The 21435-nt window shown below is 38.3% G+C and overlaps 1 protein-coding gene across 15 annotated transcripts in view; it reads left to right on the top strand.

Annotated features, from left to right (window-relative positions):
* Window positions 1-21435, top strand: part of CAB39L (calcium binding protein 39 like) — a 129631-nt gene that overhangs the window by 62073 nt on the left and 46123 nt on the right. For all 15 annotated transcript variants that reach the window (XM_084879460.1, XM_084879458.1, XM_084879467.1 and 12 more), the window contains 2 exons: window positions 5782-5923; window positions 8591-8755. In XM_084879460.1, coding sequence (XP_084735586.1) covers window positions 5813-5923; window positions 8591-8755 — 276 coding nt within the window. In that variant the 5' untranslated portion in view covers window positions 5782-5812. The remainder of the gene's footprint in view (window positions 1-5781; window positions 5924-8590; window positions 8756-21435) is intronic.

Here is a 21435-nt window from a genome sequence, read left to right as displayed (position 1 = left end):
TCAATTTGCATATTAATCTTTTATTAGATAAGACTAGAGAGGCCTGATGCATGAAATTTGTGCACAAGGGGGCGGGGGTCCCCTCAGGGCAGCATGAACCCTCTCCCATCCAGGACCCCTCGGGGGATGTCTGACTGCTGGTTTAGGCCTGATCCTGTGGACATCCCTCTCACATTACTGGACCACTGGCTCCTAATTGCTCACCTGCCTGCCTGCCTGGTTGCCCCTAACCGCCCCCTTCTGCTGGCCTGATTGCCCCTCATTGCCCTGCGTGCTAGCCTGATCACTCCTAAGTGTGCCCTCCCTCCCCTCCCCTCCTCCCCCGCCAGCTTGGTCACCTCTTACTTCCCCCTGCTGCCAGCCTGGTCGCCCTCAATTGCTCCCCACCAATCTAGTCGCCCCTCACTGCACCCCTGCCAGCCTAATTGCCCCCAACTGCCCCTCTGCTGGCCTGGTCACCCTACACAGCCTGCTTGTTCAGTTGTTCACTAAGCCCCCTTCCGGTCTGGTCATAGGCAGCCATCTTGTGAGAGCATGAGAGTCAATTTGCATATTACCTTTTTATTATATAGGATTGAGTATTTAAAATTCAAACAATAAATTTATATATATATATTTTAAAAATGTGTGACTCAGGAATTTAGAAGTGTCTAGGACACTTAATAAAGACAAAATTATATCTTAATTACTATGCCTTTCTGTTAGTGAAATAATTCATTAACTGTTAAGGAGCATTTTGTAATAATGGCAGCTAAACATTATAGTACCTCACTTCTACTAGGCCCTGTGCAAGGTGCTCTGCATACCTTTAATCCTTTCAACAGTCCTATGAAGGAGATGTTATTATAACCATTAACAGGTGAAATCACAGAACTTGGAGAGATCACATACTGTGCCCAAGAGCACCCAGGTAGGAAGCAACAGATTGCTTACTTTGCCCAACCATCTAATGATCATTTGAGCATCTACCTCACTTCCATATTACATACACATTTTAAATATACTTTGCCTTTATTTATGTTCAGGCCTGATTATTAAAGAAAGATCTAATGCATATTTATCATTTTTTTTCTTGAATTTTATAAATGGACAGGACACAATGTTCTTCCAATGTTTTTCTTTTTTGCACCTGAGTCTCACAGGGTGACTACACATATTTTATCTTTTAGTGCTGAGTCAACTTTCTGAATCAGTTTTAGAGGCTGATTTGGGTCATTAAACATGCTTTTAAAACTTAACCTTGCCAAAAAAAAGTGGACAACTTCCCCCTTATATCTACCCTCCCATATTGGGAAGTTAAGGCATCCCTACTGAAAACATGAAATATTTTTTAAAGATATATATATATTTTTTAATAAATTTTTATTGTTCATATTATTACAAATGTTCCTTTCCCCCCCCTTCCCACCCCACCCTCTGCCCTTTCCCCACCCCCCATTGTCCTCATCCATAGGTGCACAGTTTATGTTCAGTCTCTTCCCACATCCCCCTCTCCCCTTTTCCCCAAGAATCATCAGTTCACTCCCCTTCCATAACTCTGATTCTATTATATTCAACAGTTAATATTGTTCATCAGATTTTTTTTTTTAATTTCCTTAGTTTTTAGATTCACTTGTTGATAGTTACGTATTTGTTGTTCGTAATTTTTATCTTTATTTACTTTCTCTTCTGGAAGAACCCCCTTCAGCAATTCATATAATTCTGGTTTGGTGGCGATGAACTCCTTTAGCTTTTTTTTATTAGTGAAGCTCTTTATCTGACCTTCGAATCTGAGTGATAGCTTTGCTGGATAAATTATCTTTGGGTGTACGTTCTTACTATTCATCACCTTGAATATTTCTTGCCATTCCCGTCTGGCCTGCATGGTTTCTGTTGAGAAATCAGCTGACAATCGTATAGGTGCTCCTTTATAGGTAACTACCTGCTTAGCTCTTGCTGCTTTTAATATTCTCTCTTTGTCTTTTGCTCTTGGAATCTTAATTATGATTTGTCTTGGTGTGGTCCTCTTTGGATTCCTTTTATTTGGAGTTCTGTGTGCTTCCTGGACTTGTAAGTCCAATTCTTTCCCCAGGTGGGGGAAGTTTTCTGTCACTATTTCTTTCAGTATGTTTTCGATATCTTGCTCTCTCTCATCTTCTGGGACCCCCATAATTCTGATGTTGGATCGTTTGAAGTTGTCCCAGAGGTTTCTTACATCATCTTCAATTTTCTGGATTCTCTTGCCTTCTAGCTTCTGCAGAGGAGTGTCTTCTGGCTCTTTATGTTCCAAATCTTTGACTTTATTCTTGCGATCTTCTATTCTGTTTTTAGGACTCTGTATAATATTTTTTATTTCAGACAATGTATTCTTTATTTCTTGTTGATCCCTTTTCATATCCTCATAGGTCTCATTTATTTTATCGGCCTTTTCTAGGAAACTCTTGAAAAACCTTATAAGTGTGGTTTTGAACTCTATATCCAGTCGCTTTTTGTCCTCCATTTCTTTCATTTGTGATCTGTTTGGTTTAGGCATTTTCACAGGCAGCTTTCCTGATGGGGCGGGGTTTCAGGGTGAAGCCTACAGCTTTGGCTTCCGTCAGCCCCGCCCTATGCAACTCCTGAGACTCAGGATCCTTCAGTACTCGTTGCAAGCGCCTCTGAGAGAAAGGTGCCCACGATCGCCTGCTACCAAACAGTATAGTCTCTCCCCCAATGAGCTAAAGATATATTTTATTGATTTTTTACAGAGAAGAAGGGAGAGGGAGAGTCAGAAACATCGATGAGAGAGAAACATCAATCAGATGCCTCCTACATACCCCACACTGGAGACCGAGTGTACGGGGATGTGTCTACAACCAAGATACAGGCCCTTGATCAGAATTGAACCTGGGATTCTTTTTTTCTTTTTTTTTAATATTTTTATTGATTTTGTACAGAGAGGGAGAAAGATAGCTAGAAACATCGATGAGAGAGAGTCATTGATCAGCTGCCTCTTGCACACCCCCCACTGGGGATATGCCCGCAACCAAGGTACATGCCCTTGACCGGAATCGAACCTGGGACCCTTCAGTCCACAGGCTGACGCTCTATCCACTGAGCCAAACCGGTTTCGTCAAACCTGGGATTCTTGAATCCACAGGCCGATGCTATATTCACTGAGCCAAACCACTTAGGGCATGAAATATTTTTAAGTCTTTTGTTTATTGTCAAAATTTAAACCAACAGTTGTGATTTATATTTCATAACATAAACTAGTACTAGGGGCCCAGTGCACAAAATTCGTGCATGAGGGGGGGTTCCCTCATCCCAGATTGCACCCTCTTCAATTGGGGCCTTCTTGGGGAATGTCCGACCAGCGGATGGACATCCCTCTTGCAATCTGGGACTCTTGGCTTCTAACCGCTCACCTACCTGCCTGCCTGATCTTACCCTCAACTGCCTCTGCCTGCCTGATTGCTCCTAACTTCCCTCCCTTGCCAGCCTGATCTCGCCCCCAACTGCCCCCCACTGCTGGCCGGTTGGCCCCCAACTGCTCTTCCCTGCCAGCCTGATCTCGCCCCCAACTTCCCTCCCTGCTGGCCTAATCACTTCAACCCCCTGCCGGCCTGATCTTGCCCCCAACTGCCCTCCCCTGCCAGCCTGATCGCCCCTAACTGCCTCTGCCTTGATCCCCACCACCATGGCTTTGTCTGGAAGAAAGTAGGATGTCGGAAGATGGCTGGTCGACCTGGCCTAATTAGCATATTACCCTTTTAGTAGTATAGATAGATTATATAGGATAGGATTGTTTAAATGGGGGGGGGGGAGGTGGAGAAGCCTTTTTCACCAGGAGGAGATGCTCTTGGCAGACAAAAACACATAATCCTTTTATCTGGACTGATAGCCAGCCATATGCACTATACTACCAAACCAGTCAAAAAAAAAAAAAAAAAATTGAACCGCTTTCTTACACCTTATACCAAAGAGCTGTTGCCCTTAAAACTCTCCTCAGCCCCACCTTAGGTTCTGGCTTTGCAGTTCACTCAGATTTGGTTCTGATTAGTCGGTTTCTATGCCAGTCAGCAACTCTGGGCCTATCTCTGGGCCTGATCAAAGAGATGGGCTGATCAGCAGCCTCCCGAGGAGGCCCAGAAGGAGAGAGGTGCAGCTGCTAGCAAAGCCAGGAGATAGAGAGGCAATAGCTGATCAACAGCTGCCACAGAGGCTGGGGATCAGACCCTGCCTCTCTCTCTGCAGACCTCTCTCTGGTCCTGATCTGCAGCCCCCTCGGCAGTCAGTGCTGGGCCACTATGGCAACCCAGCACTGACTTCTGATGTTTGGTCAAGCCTTGGTCATTACGGACCCTGGTTCTTTATATATATATTGATGTATCCCATTGGAGTTCTTGATCACAATCAATACTAAATGAATTTATTAGAAAGATATAAGGTAATTCACAGATATATCAAATACTAGGGAACTAGATTTAGGAAATAGGAATCTAGGAGGATGAGGGATTTAGAACCATAGCCAAGGTTATGCCACAGGAATAGCTGGTTAGGAGAGTGCTGGTATACATGTTTGTGTACACATTTACATATAATATTCTTCACTGTTAATAAGCGAAATATTAAGAGAAATGGAATTAACTCAAAAGTTCATCAATAGGGGATTGGTAAAATAAATTATAATAATTAAGAAGAATTTATCAAATAAATATATAATATATCTGTATAAGGAATGCTATTTTGCAATAAAAATATTACAGATCTAAACATGCACTTATAGAGTGATATTCAAGATATAAAAAGTTGGGGAAAGTTACAAAATACTGTATTTAGAACTGTTTTTATTTTAAAATATATTTATTTTTATATGAATAGAAAAAACTCAGGAGTAGTATATACCAAACTAATAATTGTTTTTTCTGGGTCATTGGTTACTGAGAGCCTTTGATTTATTATACCATGTTTCTGTAATGCTTGAAATACTTTTGCTAATAGATGTAAAGTAAATGAATATAAGACAATGACAGTCACATTTGGCTTTCTCTGCTGCATGTAAATTAATATTCTCAAAATCAAGAATTGATACTCCTTGCACTTCTCTCTTCATCTTCCACCATGGTAGTCCTCATTTCATCAACGAGTGTAGTCAGCTAAATACTTAAAGAGTAAAGAACAGCCGAATCAGTTTGACTCAGTGGATAGAGCGTCGGCCTGTGGACTGAAAGGTCCCAGGTCCGATTCCAGTCAAGGGCATGTACCTTGGTTGCGGGCACATCCCAGGTGGGGAGTGTGCAAGAGGCAGCTGATCGATGATTCTCTCTCATCGATGTTTCTAACTCTCTATCCCTCTCTCTTCCTCTTTGTAAAAAATCAATGAAATATATATTTTTAAAAAAAGTAAAGAACAGATTATAGATTGCTGTTGAGTGACATGCTTTCAAATATTGCTTTACCATAGTATGTGGATCTTAATTCCACTTTAGTTCTATATGTTTTATTTTATCTACTATTATTATTAGCATAATTTTTCAGTCTAAATGTCAGGTTATTCTCTAAAGGTATTCTTTTTTTTTTCTATTCTTGCATAATCCCTGTATTTATATTATAAGAAAAAATTTTAACTTAGAGAAAAAACTTTTAGATAAAGTTTAAAAATATTTTGCATGTGTTTAAATTTGGCATAAAACTTGATGAAACTCATTTTAATTGGATTTTAATATAGCAAATTACTGAATTGAAACATGTCATTTTAGTATAACAAGTTAATCATGTTAAGAATAAGTTAATGATTTTTATTTTTGTATTTGTTTTTAGCATTCCATATTGGAAGAAGAGACTACTATAGATGAAAAAAATGCCTTTGTTTAGTAAATCACATAAAAATCCAGCAGAAATTGTGAAAATTCTGAAAGACAATTTAACCATTTTGGAAAAACAAGACAAAAAGACAGACAAGGTATGAGATAAAACAATAATATTATTATTAAAATATATTTATTCCAAGGTCAAAAACCAACATAAAAGTTTAATGAAGTAACCCAAATATGGTCTGTGATTTACTTAGGATCTTTATAAATTTATTTTAGGTTTTATGCATCTATTCATTGTTGAGTCTATTATCTTGAACTCTTGGCATATCAGAACAACCCTCTAATCAACTAAAAACTTTTTTATTAAAATTTTTTTATTTATTTAGAGAAAAAGTAAAAAGAAGAAAGAGAGCAAGATAAACATTGATTTATTGTTCTACTTTTCTAAAAAAAATATATTTATATTGATTTCAGAGGGGAAGGGAGAGGGGGAGAGAGAGGGAGAGAAAACATGAATGCTGAGAAAATCATCAATCAGTTGCCTCCTACATACCCCACACTGGAGACCGAGCCCACAACCCAGGCATGTGCCCTACACTGAACCAAACCCAGACCCCTCAGTCCACAAGTCGTCACTCTGTACATTGAGCCAAACCAGCCAGGGCTGTTCTACTTCTCTATGCATTCATTGGTTGATTCTTGTATGTATTCTGACTGGGACTTGAACCTGAAGCCTTGGTGTTTCGGGACAATGTCTAACCAACTAAAATACTTGGCCAGGGTGGTCTTGAGCTCTTGATTCAGTATCTGGAGCCTCTGACCAACACTGGATTCCTCTAGACTACATAACTTAAAAATCTAAGTGGTTATCTATCTATCTATCTATCTATCTATCTATCTATATAAAAGCCTAAACAACTGGCCATCTAGCTAACCGGTAGCTATGATGTGCACTGAATACCAGGGGGCAGATGCTTAATGCAGGAGCGGAAACCACAGGCATGGGAACATGGAACAGACTGATGAATCTCAGAAGGAAGGGGAGAGTGGGGAGAGCAGGAAGAGATTAACCAAAGATCTTATATGCATACTAGAGGTCTGGTGCATGGATTCATGCACCAGTGGAGTCCCTCTACCTGGCCTGCACCCTCTTGCAATTTGGGATCCCTTGGGGAATATCAGAGAGCCAGTTTTGACCTGATCCCCACAGGCCAATCTGAGGGACCCCACCAGTGCACAAATCTGTGTACCAGGCCTCTAGTACCCATATAAGGGTAAAAGCTTTTATTTAAAGGTCAACTGATAGTTTCTACTGCAGTGCAACCTCATTTTAACATTGTTTTAAAATCCTACCACATAGTGCTTCTGCATTGGAAGGACTTTTTAGTGTTAGTATCTATAAATAAAGTACCCTTGAGTGCAAAGTATATTTCTGTCTCAGTGTCTGATACAATCTTGTGTTCTTATAAGGATGTAGAAGTATATTTTTCATCCTACATCTTGTAAGTAATGTAGAAATATATTTTAATCCCAGTGTACTTGTAATATTGAACCAACTATTGGTCCAAATAGAAAAAAAAAGAAAAGATCTTTTTAAAAGAGTAATTCTAAATGACAAGAAAAACTTTTTTAAAAATATAAAAAGATACTCTCTTCATTAGTAATCAGAAAAAGTCCAATTAATTGCAGTATATTCATAATGTACATGTTCTACCTTGGCAAAATTGTCTGATGGTGTTAAGTATTGACAAGTATGGAAAGCAATAAGAACTTTGATTCACTATGAATGATAAAGTATAAATTGGTTTTTGGAAACAGTGTTAGTATATTATCTGTTAGATAGGAAGGCATGCATGTTCTTGCTAGATATAAACTCTAGAGTTATTCTTGAACATAGTCCCAGGCTGCATGAACAAGAATGTGATAATATTGTGGTTTCCATAATAACCCCTCAATGGAAACAACCCAAATGTCCATCAACAGAAGAGCTGATGGTGAAGTGGTCCCACCATCATTGGAATACCATAGAAAATGAAAACTAAAGAACTGCTGCTTAGATGAGCAGCATAGATGAATCTCACAAATACAGTGTAGAGTGAAAGAAGCAAATTTTAAAAGGATACAGATACTATTCTAAATCAGTAAAACTGATTGGGCTACTAGCATAGGTAAGAAAACTACAAAAAATGTAAATAAATGCTTGTCATAAAAGACATAACAATATTTATTTTTAGGCTGAAAGAGAGCCATTCAGGTAACTTAAATATTGTAAAAGGGGTACTTAAATGTTGTTTCTTTTTTTTTTTTTTTTTTTTTTTTTGGCAACTGTCTAGTTAAATGTTGTTTCTTGATCTGTGGTATGATCACACAATTTAAGAAACTTCAAACCTTTAATAAATAAGGATTGCTTCAGTAAGATCATAAAATGTATATGGAAATTATTTCTTTAAGTATTGTCACATTACTGACTAGTAACTACTGATAGGTCTTTAAAATAGAGTCATTTTCATTTCAAGAGTTAAATTTACAATTAAATACTTTTAAAATAGACTGTGTCTCAGTATGATTTAAGAGAAAGTATTTTTTCAATTATGCTGGCTAAATAGAAACAATAGAGCTCTTTTTTAGGTATAAATTTTAGTGACTTTTTAAAATAAAAAAACCAATGCTTACTAAAAGATTTTTGTTTATAACTGTACAGTGTTCTTTGATCATAAGTAAATAGGGCTTAATAAGTGGTTTCTGTTTGTTTATTTGTTTATAGTCTGAAAATTTTTATTCACTTAAGTCTTAGCATACTTTTTGGTCACTAGGCTTCGGAAGAAGTATCCAAATCACTGCAAGCAATGAAAGAAATTCTGTGTGGTACAAATGACAAGGAACCCCCAACAGAGGCTGTGGCTCAGTTAGCACAAGAACTCTACAATAGTGGGCTGCTGGTGACACTGGTAGCTGACCTACAGCTGATAGACTTTGAGGTAAACTTTCTGTAAAAGTATATTGTATCTCTGTTTTTTAATTTTAATATGTATGAGTATTAATATTTGACTTTAATTTTTCATTACTGTTTATTATTTTTAAAGTTTTTTTCTAAAACTCTAAAATCATATTTTTTAAATATATTTTTAAAGTTGATTTCAGAGAGGAAGGGAGAGGGAGAGAGAGAGAGAGAAACATCAATAATGAGAAAGAATCATTGATCTGCTGCCTCCTGAATGCCCATAACCTGGGCATGTGCTCTGACTGGGAAACAAACTGACCTTCTGATTCATAGGGTGATGCTCAACCACTGAGTCACACCGGCCAGGCAGTTTTTAAAAATTACAGTTGACATACAATATTAGGGTCTATAGCGAGTAATTAGACATTTATATAGCTTAATGAAGTGACACCCCAAATGAGTCTGGTGCCCATCTGACACTACACATAGTTATTACAATATTATTAACTATATTTGCTATGCTATACTTTACTCTCCCGTGATTGTTTTTATAACTGGCAATTTGATCATCTCAATCTCTTCCCTGTTTCACCCTTTACCCCCAATCCCCTCTCATCTGGCAACCATCAATTATTTGTTCTCTGTATCTATGAGTTTGTTTCTGTTCTGCTTGTTAGTTTATTTTGTTCTTTAGATTCCACATATAAGTGAAATCATTTGGTATTTGTCTTTCGCTGTCTACTTATTTCACTTAGCATAATACCCTCTAGGTCTATCTATGTTGTCACAAATGGCAATATTTCATTCTTTTTTATGGCTGACTAATATTCCAATATATACATACCACTTTTTCTTTTTATATATATATATATTTTTTTAAAAAAATATATTTTATTGATTTTTTTACAGAGAGGAAGGGAGAGAGATAGAAAGCCAGAAACATCGATGAGAGAGTAACATCAATCAGCTGCCTCCTGCACACCCCCCACTGGGGACACGCCCGCAACTCAGGTACATGCCCTTGGCCGGAATCGAACCCAGGACCCTAGAGTCTGCAGGCCGACGCTCTATCCATTGAGCCAAACCGGCTTCAGCTATATATTTTTTAATTAATTTTTTACAGAGAGGAAGAGAGAGGGACAGAGAGTCAGAAACATCGATGAGAGAGAGTCATTGATCAGCTGCCTCTTGCACACCCCCCACTGGGGATGGGCCCGCAACCAAGGTACATGTCCTTGACCAGAATCGAACCCGGGACCCTTCAGTCCGCAGACCGATGCTCTACCACTGAGCCAAACCGGTTTCGGCCTCACCAGCACTTGTTTGTTGGGTTATTGATGATAACCATTCTTACAGGTGTGAAGTGATATCTCATTATGATTTTAATTTGCATTTCTGATGGTTAGTGACATTGAGCATCTTTTCATATATCTGTTGGCCATCTGTATGTCCTCTTTGGAGAAATGTCTATTCAGGTCCTCTGCCCATTTTTAAATCAGATTGTTTGGGGGGTTTTTTTGGAGTTGAATTGTATGAGTTCCTTATATATTTTGTATATAACCCTCTTTCAGATGTATCATTGGCAAATATCTTCAACCATTTAGTTGGTTGTCTTTTCGTGTTGATGGTTTCATTCACTGTGCAAAAATCCTTTAGTTTGATGTATTCCCATTTGTTCACTTTTTCTTGTACTTTCTTTTCTTTTTTATATATATTTTATTGATTTTTTTTACAGAGAGGAAGGGAGAGAGATAAAGAGCTAGAAAAGTCGATGAGAGAGAAACATCCACCAGCTGCCTCTTGCAAACCCCCTATCGGGGATGTGCCCGCAACCAAGGTACATGCCCTTGACCAGAATCGAACCTGGGACCTTTCAGTCCACAGACCAACACTCTACCACTGAGCCAAACCGGTTTTGGCTTCTTGTATTTTCTTAGTTCAGGGAGACATATCCAAAAATATATTTCTAAGAGCGATGTCAAAGAGTAGCATTAGCATATGTTTTCGTCTCGGGTTTTTATGGTTTCAGGTCTTACATTTAATTTTTTCATCCATTTTGATTTTATTCTTATAGATAGTATAAGAAAGTAATCCTGTTTCATTCTTTTACATGCCTGTCCAGTTTTGTAACTTTATTTATTTATTTATTTATTTATTTATTTATTTATTCATTCATTCATTCATTCATTCATTCATTTTTATTGTTGGCAGAATTACAGGTGTCCCTTATTCCCCCCCCTTTTCAACATCATTTATTGAAGAGACTGTCTTTATCCTATGTCTTTACTTGCTTTCTTTATCATAGACTAGAGGCCTGGTGCATGAAATTCATTCACTGGGGGAATTCAGCCCAGCCTGCACCCTCTCCAATCTGGGACTCCTTGGAGGATGTCTGACTGCCGGTTTAGGCTAGTAGGGATTGGGCCTAAACCGGCAGTCAGACATCCCTCTCACAATCCAGGACTGTTGGCTTCTAACCACTCACCTGCCTGCCTGCCTGATTGCCACTAACCGCTTCTGCCGGCCAGCCTAGTCACCCCCAACTGCCCTCCCCTGCCAGCCTCGTCACCCCCAACTGCTCTCTCCTGTTGGCCTGGTTTCCCCCAACTGCCCTCCCCTACAGGTCTGGTCACCCACAATTGCCCTCCCCTGCTGACATGGTCACCCCCACCTCCCCTCCCCTGCAGGCCTGGTCACCCCCAACTGCCCTCCCCTGCTGGCCCAGTTGCCCCCAACTGCCCTCCCCTGCTGACCTATTCACTCCCAACTGCCCTACCCTGCAGGCCCAATCGCCCACAACTGGCCTCCCCTGAAGGCCTGATTGCCCACAACTGCCCTCCCCTACCAGCAATCTTGTGGCGGCCATCTTATAATGACATGGGGGTGGTCATCTTGGGATGATGTGGGGGCAGCTATCTTGTGATGGCGCAAGGACCACCTATGCTTTTATTAGTATAGATTACTTGACCATATAGGTGTGGGGGAGTTTCTGGGTTGTCAATTCTGTTTCACTGATCTATGTGTGTATTTTTATGCCAGTACCATGCTGTAGTATAGTTTGATATCAGGTAGCATGATACCTTCAACTTAGTTCTTTTTTTTCTTCTTCTTTTTTTCCAAGATTCCTTTGGCTATTCAGGGTCTGCTTCTGGATATTTTTTTTAGGATTATTTGTTCTAGTTCTGTGAAAAATACCATTGGTATTTTGATAGAGATTTTATTGAATCTGTAGATTGCTTTGTGTAGTATGGACATTTTAATAATGTTAATTCTTCCTATTCATGAACATTGTATATTCTTTCATTTATTTTTATCTTCTTCAATTTATTTCTGTAGTGTCTTATAGTTTTCTGAGGACAGGTCTTTTACCATTTTGGTTGAATTTATTATTTTATTCTTTTTGATGTAATTGTAAATGGGATTGTTTTCTTAATTTTTCTTTCTCTTATTTTGTTGGTGTATAAAAATGCAATCGAATTCTGAATATTAATTTTGTATCCTGCTACTTTACTGAATTCATTTAATTAGTTCTAATAGGTTTTTTGGTAGGATCTTTAAGGTTCTCTCTATATAATTGTACGTAATCTACAAATAATTACCGTTTCACTTCTTCCTTTCATATTTGGGTTTCTTTTATTTAACATAGTTGATAATGCTATAATATAAATAGCATTGTCATCAAATGCCCAGGTGATTAATTTGATGATTTTTTAGGATATGTCTGAAAGGTCAGGGATGGAACTTAGTAGTACTCAGTGCACAGAGATTTGGCCATCATTTCTCAGGAAAGGTGTTCCCTTGCTTCATGGTTGTTGATGGTTCTGGGTGAATTTCTCCATAATGTTCTAGATGAAGCATCTGATCCTTCTGCTTCTCTACCTTCTCAGAAGCTTCCCCGCATTATTTGAAGTTATGTTTCAATTTCCTGGAAATCTGTTCATTTCAACTGTTACTAAGGCATCTGTTTGAATAAGTTCATTACCATTTATTTTCTTTTTTAAAACATTTTTTATTGATTTCAGAAAGGAAGGGAGAGGAAGAGGGAGATAAAAATATCAGGGATGAGAGAGAATCATTGATTGGCTGTCTCCTGCATGCCCCACACTGGAGATTAGCCCACAACCCAGGCATGTGCCCTCGCAGGAAATCGAACCATGAACTGCAGGTTTAGTTGACACTCAACTATTGAGCCACGCCAGCCGAGCACCATTTATTTTCTGGGTACATGCAGCTCATGAAAAACAGAATTTTGTAGTTGGAAGGAGTATATAAATAATCATTCTCCTATTTTTTTTTTTTTATGATGAAACTGAGATTTGCAAAAGTTAAATTACTTTGCCTCAAGAGCATTCAGCAAATAAATTACAGGGGTAGGATTGGAACTTGTGAACACTGACAGTCTAAAAGTATATTATTTTGTGGTTTTTGTTTGTTTTGTTAATTCTTACCCAAGGATATTTTTCAATAGATTTTTAGAGAGAATGAAAGGGAGGGAGAGAGGAGAAAGAAAAAGAGAATAAGAGAGTGACATCGATGTGAGAGGGCCATATCAATTGGTTGCCTCCCCCCAGCACCCTGACCAAGGCCGAGGATCAAATCTGCAACCGAGCTGAAACTGGTTTGGCTCAGTGGATAGAGTGTCAGCCTGCGGACTGAAAGGTCCCGGGTTCGATTCCGGTCAAGGGCATGTACCTTGGTTGTGGGCACATCCCCAGTGGTGGGTGTGCAGGAGGCGACTGATCCATGTTTCTTTCTCATTGATGTTTCTGTCTATCCCTCTCTCTTTCTCTCTGTAAAAAAATCAATGAAATATATATTTTTTTTAAAAATCTGCAACCTAGGTACATACCCTTGACTGGAAATGGAACCCCCAACACTTTGGTGAGTGGGCAATGCTCTAACCACTGAGGATACCGGCCGGGACTAAATGTGCCCTGTGTCCTTTTTTTTTTTTTTTTTTTAAACATTTCTTTTGTTTTTAACTTATCTTTGTTGTTGAAAGTATTACAGATGTCCCCATTGTGTTGTTGTTGTTGTTTTTCCCATTGGCCCCCTTCTCCTTGGACCCATCCTAGGCCTTTACCACACTCATGTCTGTGTCTATGGGCTATGCATATATGCATTTATGTTTCCCATTTAATCTCTCCTCTCTACACTTCCATTCCCACTTTTCCTCTGAAATTCATCAGTCTGTCCCATGGTTTTGTGTCTCCGGATCTATTTTGTTCATCAGTTTATTTTGTCCATTAGATTCCACATATGAGTGAGATTATGTAATACTTGTATTTCTCTGACTGGCTTATTTCACTTAGCATAATACTCTCCAGGTCACTTCATGCTGTCTTAAAGGGTAAGAGATCCTTCTTTCTTACTGTGGCATAGTATTCCATATTATAAATGTACTACTGCTTTTTTATCCACTTGTCTACTGATGGGCACTTGGGCTGTTTCCAGATCTTCGCTATGAACATAGGGGTGCATATATTCTTTTTGATTAGTGTTTTGGGTTTCTTAGGATATATTCCTAGAAATGGGATCAGTGAATCAAATGGCAGTTCCATATTTAATTTTTTTAGGAAACTCCATACTGTTTACCATAGTAGATGTACCTGTCTGCATTTCCACCAGTTGTGTACTAGGGTTCCCTTTTCTCTACATCCTTCCCAGCACTTCTCATTTGCTAATGGTAGCCATTCTGACAGATGTGAGATGATACTTCATTGTCGTTTAATTTTCATCTCTCTGATAATTAGTGACTTTGAGCACTTTTTCATATGTCTCTTGGCCATCAGTATGTCCACTTTGGAGAAGTGTCTATCTAAAACTACTGGGCATTGCACTGGAAGGCGAAGGGCATGCACTGTACCAGGCCTCAGGCTGGGCACCCACCTCTGGATGCCACCCCAGCAGGTCCCAGAGGAGAATTGGCAGCAGGCACCTCATCCCCCATGCATCACAGCCAGTGCCGCATCCTCTGCAGGTGGAGTTATTGGTCTCTCCTCCCCACACACCCTCCCTATTGGCACTGCCCAGGCCAGAGGGCAGAGCACAGAGTTTTCTCTACACTCTGTCCAGGACACTCCCAGGCTTGGGGTTTTTCTATAAGTTTGGAGAGGGTTTGGGAGGGGGGCACAGGGAGGAGACCCTGACAATAAAGAGATTGGATTCCAACTTACTCTGAAAAATAAATAAATAAATAAATAAATAAATAAATAAATAAATAAATAAAACTGCTGGGCATTGAACAAAAGAATTAGAGGAGATATAAACAAGTTGAAGGATATCCTGAATTCATGGATTGGAAGAATTAACATCATTAACATGTCCATATTACACAAAGCAATCTATAGATTCACTGCAACCCCTATTAAATACCAATTGGCATATTCTAAAGATCTAAAACAAATACTCTAAAAATTTTTTGGAACCAAAAGAGACCCTGAATAGCTACAGCAATCTTGAAGGGAAGAACAAAGTTGGAGGGAACACAGTACCAGAGATCAAGTTATACTACAAAGCCACTGTAATTGAAACAGCCTGAGACTGGCACAAGAACAGGCATATAGATGAATGGAACAGAATAGCAACCCTAGAAATAGATCTAAGCTATTATGCTAAATTAATATTTGGCAAAACAAGCAAGAGCATACAATAGAGTCAAGATAGTCTCTTCAATAAATGGTGTTGACAAAATTGGACAGATACATGCAAAAAAAATGAAACTAGATCAGTAACTTACATGACCACAAGAATAAACTCAAAATGAATAAAAGGCTTAAATGTATGTCATGAAACCATAAAACTTCTAGAGAAACTGTAGGCAACAAAATCTCAGATATCTTTCGTAGCAATATGTTTGCTGATACATCTCCTAGGGCAAGGAAAGCAGAAGAGAAAATGAACAAATGGGACTACATCAAAATAAAAAGAAACCATCAACACAATAAAAAGGGAGCTCACTGTATGGGAGAACATATTTGTCAATGATACATCTGATAAGGCATTATTATCCAAAATATATAAGGAATTCATGAAACTTAACAAAAGGAAGATAGAATCCAATTTAAAAATGGGCAGAGAATGATTTCTGAAGTAAATTGCCTTTGGTTTTCTCACAGAGGAAGTGAAAGGAAAACTAATTACAGTGATTAGACCAAGATAAGGTCAGGGCTCTTGGGGAATCATGGAAATACTAGTCACAGGCTCTCGGATTGCTTAATTAAAAGAATATTTTTGGCTGACTGGAGCCAAGGAGGAGGAATACAGAGCAAGACTGCTCTGGAGGTGTGACACCAGGTGTGCTGAGTAGAACCAACACTGATTGAAAACCTCCAAGGCTCAGACTTCAATTCATTCTACCTTTTAGATACACTCGTCTTTTTCTCTCTTTTCATCCCATATCTGTTTCTCTAGCTATGACATTTTTCTACCCAATAACGTATTTTCCTACTTTATCCTCTTGCTGGGCCTGCTCACTTTCGCTCCTATCTTAATCCCCATTTTTTTTAAAAAAGCGGTTGTATGTTGAATTTAAGTGAAGTTTTTTTCATTGTGTTTATATACTCTCATGATTCTCTTATTTAATTTAAAATCAGTCATTATGAACATATTTAGAAGCTGTACCTAGTGGAAAAATATCTGATATGATATTAGAATTGTTTAGAGTCCTTGACCTATCATTTGATAGTAACATAAACTTTTTTTTCTGTTGTTAATCCTCACCCAGGGATATTTTTTCCATTGAGTTTTCTACAGTGAAAGGGAAGAGGAGAGACAGAGAGAAACATTGATGTGAGAGAGACAGATAGCGTGGTTGCCTCCTGACACGCCCCAACTGGGGCTGGGATCAAGCCTGCAACCAAAGTACGAGGTGTGGACCCTTCAGTCTGCGGGCCAATACTGTAACCACCAAGCCAAACCGGCTAGGGCTAGTTTTTGTTTTTGCTTTTTAAATATGAAATGTTTCATGATTTAGGTGTCACCCTTGGGCAGGTTCTATGTTAATCTTCTTTGTATTATTCCAATTTTAGTATATGTGCTGCTGAAGCAAGTGTGCGGCTAATTGTTTTATTTTATAAAATAGGAATATTATGAACTTTTAAATATTAAAGTAAATAAAACATGCATATATATGTTATGAAAGAACATTAAATACATATGCAAATTATATACAAATGTAAGCTAGTATACTTTCATTTTCTCTCTCAAACTAAAGTTAAAAAATATAAGCTATCTTATTTTTGTTATAACCCTTTGGTGTTTTTTTGTTTTGGTTATTATTTTAGTTTGAGATTTATTTGGCCCAGTTATTACAAATGAGAAAAAGACCCATGTTCTTGGATTACAGTATTGTATTTCTATACATCTTTGCACATTTCTCTGAGAGTGGAAGTGCATTAGGCTATCATCATCATTAATTAATATGTTAGCTTGAGTTAATTTATGAAATTAGCCCAAACAGCAATTGGCTGCTTGGAGGAATATGACCAAGGATGGTTATGTTTTGAAAACTGAGTCAGGATGAAATGTTGTCAGGTTCAGTGTTGTCAGGTTCAGTTCCAAACTTTGAACAGCCACAGAATAGCCTACATTCAAAGTGCTGCCCAATAATTGGAGAGATAGGTATAAAACTTTGTTCAGCATTGGGTTAGAAAACAAAACACTTAATGCAAGTTTTCCTTATTTTACGTAGTATACTAAAAATAAATCTATAAAGGATGTTTACTTAAACTTATTTGGGCATTAAAACACTTGCCTGAAAATTGACTTCTATGTTATCAAGTGAAAAAAACTTTTACTGACAAAACCGGTTTGGCTCAGTGGATAGAGCGTCGGCCTGCGTACTGAAAGGTCCCAGTCTGGTCAAGGGCATGTACCTTAGTTGTGGGCACATCCCCAGTAGGAGATGTGTAGGAGGCAGCTGATCGATGATTCTCTCTCATCGATGTTTCTAACTCTCTATCCCCCTCCCTTCCTCTCTGTAAAAAAAATAAATAAATAAATATTAAAAAAGAAAAACTTTTACTCTCTGAAATTCTTGGGGAAAGAAGTATCTTCTGAATATTTGAATTTTACATGTAGCTAGAGATTAACTCTTCAAATGCAGATTTAAATAGATTAATTTTGTAAATTACTTTACATTATCTTTATAAAATGATTGTATTATTTATTCCCCTCCACAATTGTAATCTATATATAATAATTTCTACTGATGAATCAAAATTATCATTAGGAAGATCTATTATTGTGATAGTGGCAGACAGGTATCCCTCCCCTCACCCCCCAAACTTTAAGGCATTATTGACCAAACAGATCTTGACTTTGTTCATTCAACTGATGTAACACAATGCCTAGAACCTAGCTATAAATGAATTTTTATTCAGTAGATGAAGCTGTCCGTTGAAAGTCCATAGAATATAAATACTTATAAATACTTCTTGGTTAAATATATAAATGAGCCGAAACCCTTTCTCTCTGTACAAAATCAATAAAATATATATTTAAAAAAAAAATATATATATATATAGATATATATATATATATGAAAAAGTTAAAATTCAGGGCAGTTTAGTATTAAACATTCTACTAATTATGTAGTGTTTTTTAGGAAGGAGGCAGCATTACTAGCATTAATTACCTACTTACAGAAATATGTTATCTCTTTGGACTGGAGACATGAATAATAGACCAACTTTCCTTCTCAGTCCTAAAGTACACATATAAACTAGTAACAGCTTAATAAAATTCCTCCAAACTTCAAAACTCAGTCTAATCACAGAACCCCCCCCCCCCCCCACCTCATCTCCTGCTTCATATGTAGCACTGGTACAGCCCCTTCTAAATTAAGAGTATCTTAAGTGATAGGACTGCATTTCCCACATCTAATGCCATGTCTATTGGTTCGTTGAATGAATAGAGGAATGAAAATGAGAGATAGAAATTGAAGTAAGGGAATTGGACCCAAGAAAGATGTCTTGAGGCACAATAATAAGCCACATTTCTTAGTAAATTGTGTAGAAGATTAATAATAGTAATAATAGTATCATTTCAGTAAGTTAATAACCTTTCCTGAGCCTCCTTTCAAGAACACAAGTAATTGGACTGTAAAATTTCTGGTGTATGTTTTTATGATAGGAAGGAAAAATTATTACTTTAAGAATGGGCTGCAGCTTTTGCTAGATAACCTAAAAGAATGGAACATTACTTACAGCGAAAAAAAGTGAGCTTTTGTTTAGAAGCCACTTAGGTGGACTTTTTGTTAGTTGTGAAAGGTGGGGTGTCTAGGCAATGTTTGGACAGAAAAGACTGAAGGAAAAGAGCTTAGATTCCCTTTGCAGAGTAAAGTAACAGAAATTTGATAAATGCCCTCTCTTGAATTAGGTTTGATAGGAGTAGGAAATAGAAGAGATTTAGAAGGGGAGTGAGGGAGAGAGAAAGCTTTAAGAACCATGACAGAGGAAGGGTCTTAAGGAACAAGATGATTAGGAATGCTAAGGAATCTTTAGTAATAGTGTTTTGTAGGATTCAACTTTTTAAAATATTGTTGACAGTATTACAGATGTCCCCCATTCCACCCTACCTTTGCCCCACTCTACCCCACTCCTACCCACCCCAGGCCTTTACCGCAGTATTGTCTGTGTCCATGGGCTATGAACATATGTGTATACTACAGGCCTGGTGTACAAAATTTGTGCATGGGGAGGGGTCCCCTCAGCCCAGCCTGCACCCTCTCCAATCAGGGACATCCCTCACAATCCTGGACCGCTGGCTCCTAATCACTCACCTGCCTGACTGCCTGGTTGCCCCTAACTGCCCCCTCTGCTGACCAGGTCATCCCCAACTGCCTCCTCCTGCTGGCCTGGTCACCACATGAAGCCTACTTGTTCAGTTGTTTGGTCATCCCTCACTAACCTCCCTACCTGCCTGGTCGTAGGTAGTCATCTTGTGAGGATGTGAGGGGCAATTTGCATATTACCCCTTTATTATATAGGAAGTTATTTGGTTAATATCTCCCAGTCCTGTGCCCTCCTCTCTCAGATCTGTCAGTCTGTTCCATGCCTCCATGCCTCTGGACCTATCAGTTTATTTTGTTCATTGGATTCCAGTATGTCGGAATTCAATTTGAAGTTGTTTCTGCACTGCGCTATAATTATCCTTAGTTACCCAGCTTAAACCTTTGATAAAAGAACTATTAAGTATATATTGATTGAAGGATAAGGGGCAGTTTTCTATACTTGGGATAAATAGGGTGTTGAGAAAAATAACTAGTTACAAGAGGCAATACAAGGAACCAGATTGAGAGGATGTAGGAGTAGGGATTTGCCATAAGTTTTTATTTAAGCCTTAAAATTCCTGGCAAAAGAACCACTTTAGCATATTGTTAATGAGGTTTTTTAAAAAAAGTTGTGGCTGAGATTTCAAGGCTTCTGATTTTGTGGGCTCAGGATCAAACTCAGAGCTGTGCTTGGCACTGTTCAAGACAGTTTTAGACTCTTTGATGTTTTGAAACACAATGTGATAAGAGATCAAAGGATGGAAATTTATTGCATCTAAGAGTTGATACATTCATTTTAAAGGCAGGTGTGCTTTGTAAAGCTAGGGTTATACAAAGTCAATTGTTCGGGTTGAATTAGAAAGCAGCTCAAAGAAGAAGAAAACTTTCTACAGTGATAATTTAATTTCTAGTAATTATTTCTTGCTACATTAAAAATATCAGCAAAATAAGAACTCCGGAATCATCTTCTTAGTAAGCCATTTTTATGGTACTAAGTTTTTGGAAATTTCCATTCCCTAAAGATCTTTTTCTGTTGCCTGGCCCTGATAAAAGTGCTTTGGCTTTCTTAATGTAAAAATGAGAAATATAAAGTCTTAAGATTTGACGGTACTTCATGCATTTAACAATTTGAAATGCTTACTATGTGTGTAGGGCATTGATTCTATTTGGTATTGATTCTGTTTTGTTTATATATTTTTTTCACCCTGTTCAAGAATTTACAATCTCAGGTGGGAAAATACTTACATCATAGTAAATAGAATGTTATGTTATTGCTACCCTACTATTCTTTTAAAACTAATGAATATAAACTTTAGAAGTATCATGTTCTTAAACAGAAGCATAACCTGTTAATTGTTTACATGCCTCCTATAAAAATTAAGACAATGACCACTGTAGTTTAACCTTACCATACTTTTTAAGGAGGGTAACCTACCCTAAAGATAAAGCCTGCTCAGGCCCTCTGCTTTCTGGGCAAAGCTCCCTCCCCCACCCACATGGTGATAGTGGGAGTAACCATTTTGTGCAAAGTAACACCCTGCCCAACACACAGCTGACTGGCTTAGCAGTGGACAGCAGACAAAAGTCGGGAACGTGTTTCTGCAGGATTCTGGAAGTGGAACTGAGACACAGAACCCTGTCTATAAGCAGGAGGTAAAGACGTTAGTTACAGTTTCTCCATCAGTGGCCAGGTGTCCTACTATATAAACTAAAGAAGTAGAGAAGGCAGTCTAAGGAAAGACAGAAGAATGAGGGGGGAAAAATAGGCAGAGGAATGGTGGGGGTGGGGGCTCCCTGATGGAATTCATGTAATACATAAGTTTAGTTTAACTTAAAAATTTTTGAGAGTAGCTAACTCTGAGCTAGCATGTGCTTGAGTTCTCTGAAACTTTCCCAGTACCTAGAAATTAGCTTTGTAATCAGCTTCTTCACCTACCCCAGCA

This window comes from Pipistrellus hanaki, assembly GCF_964339955.1.
Source record: "Pipistrellus hanaki genome assembly, chromosome: 3".
Classification (NCBI taxonomy): Eukaryota; Metazoa; Chordata; class Mammalia; order Chiroptera; family Vespertilionidae; genus Pipistrellus; species Pipistrellus hanaki.
This window is presented reverse-complemented; position numbering and strand designations above follow the sequence as displayed.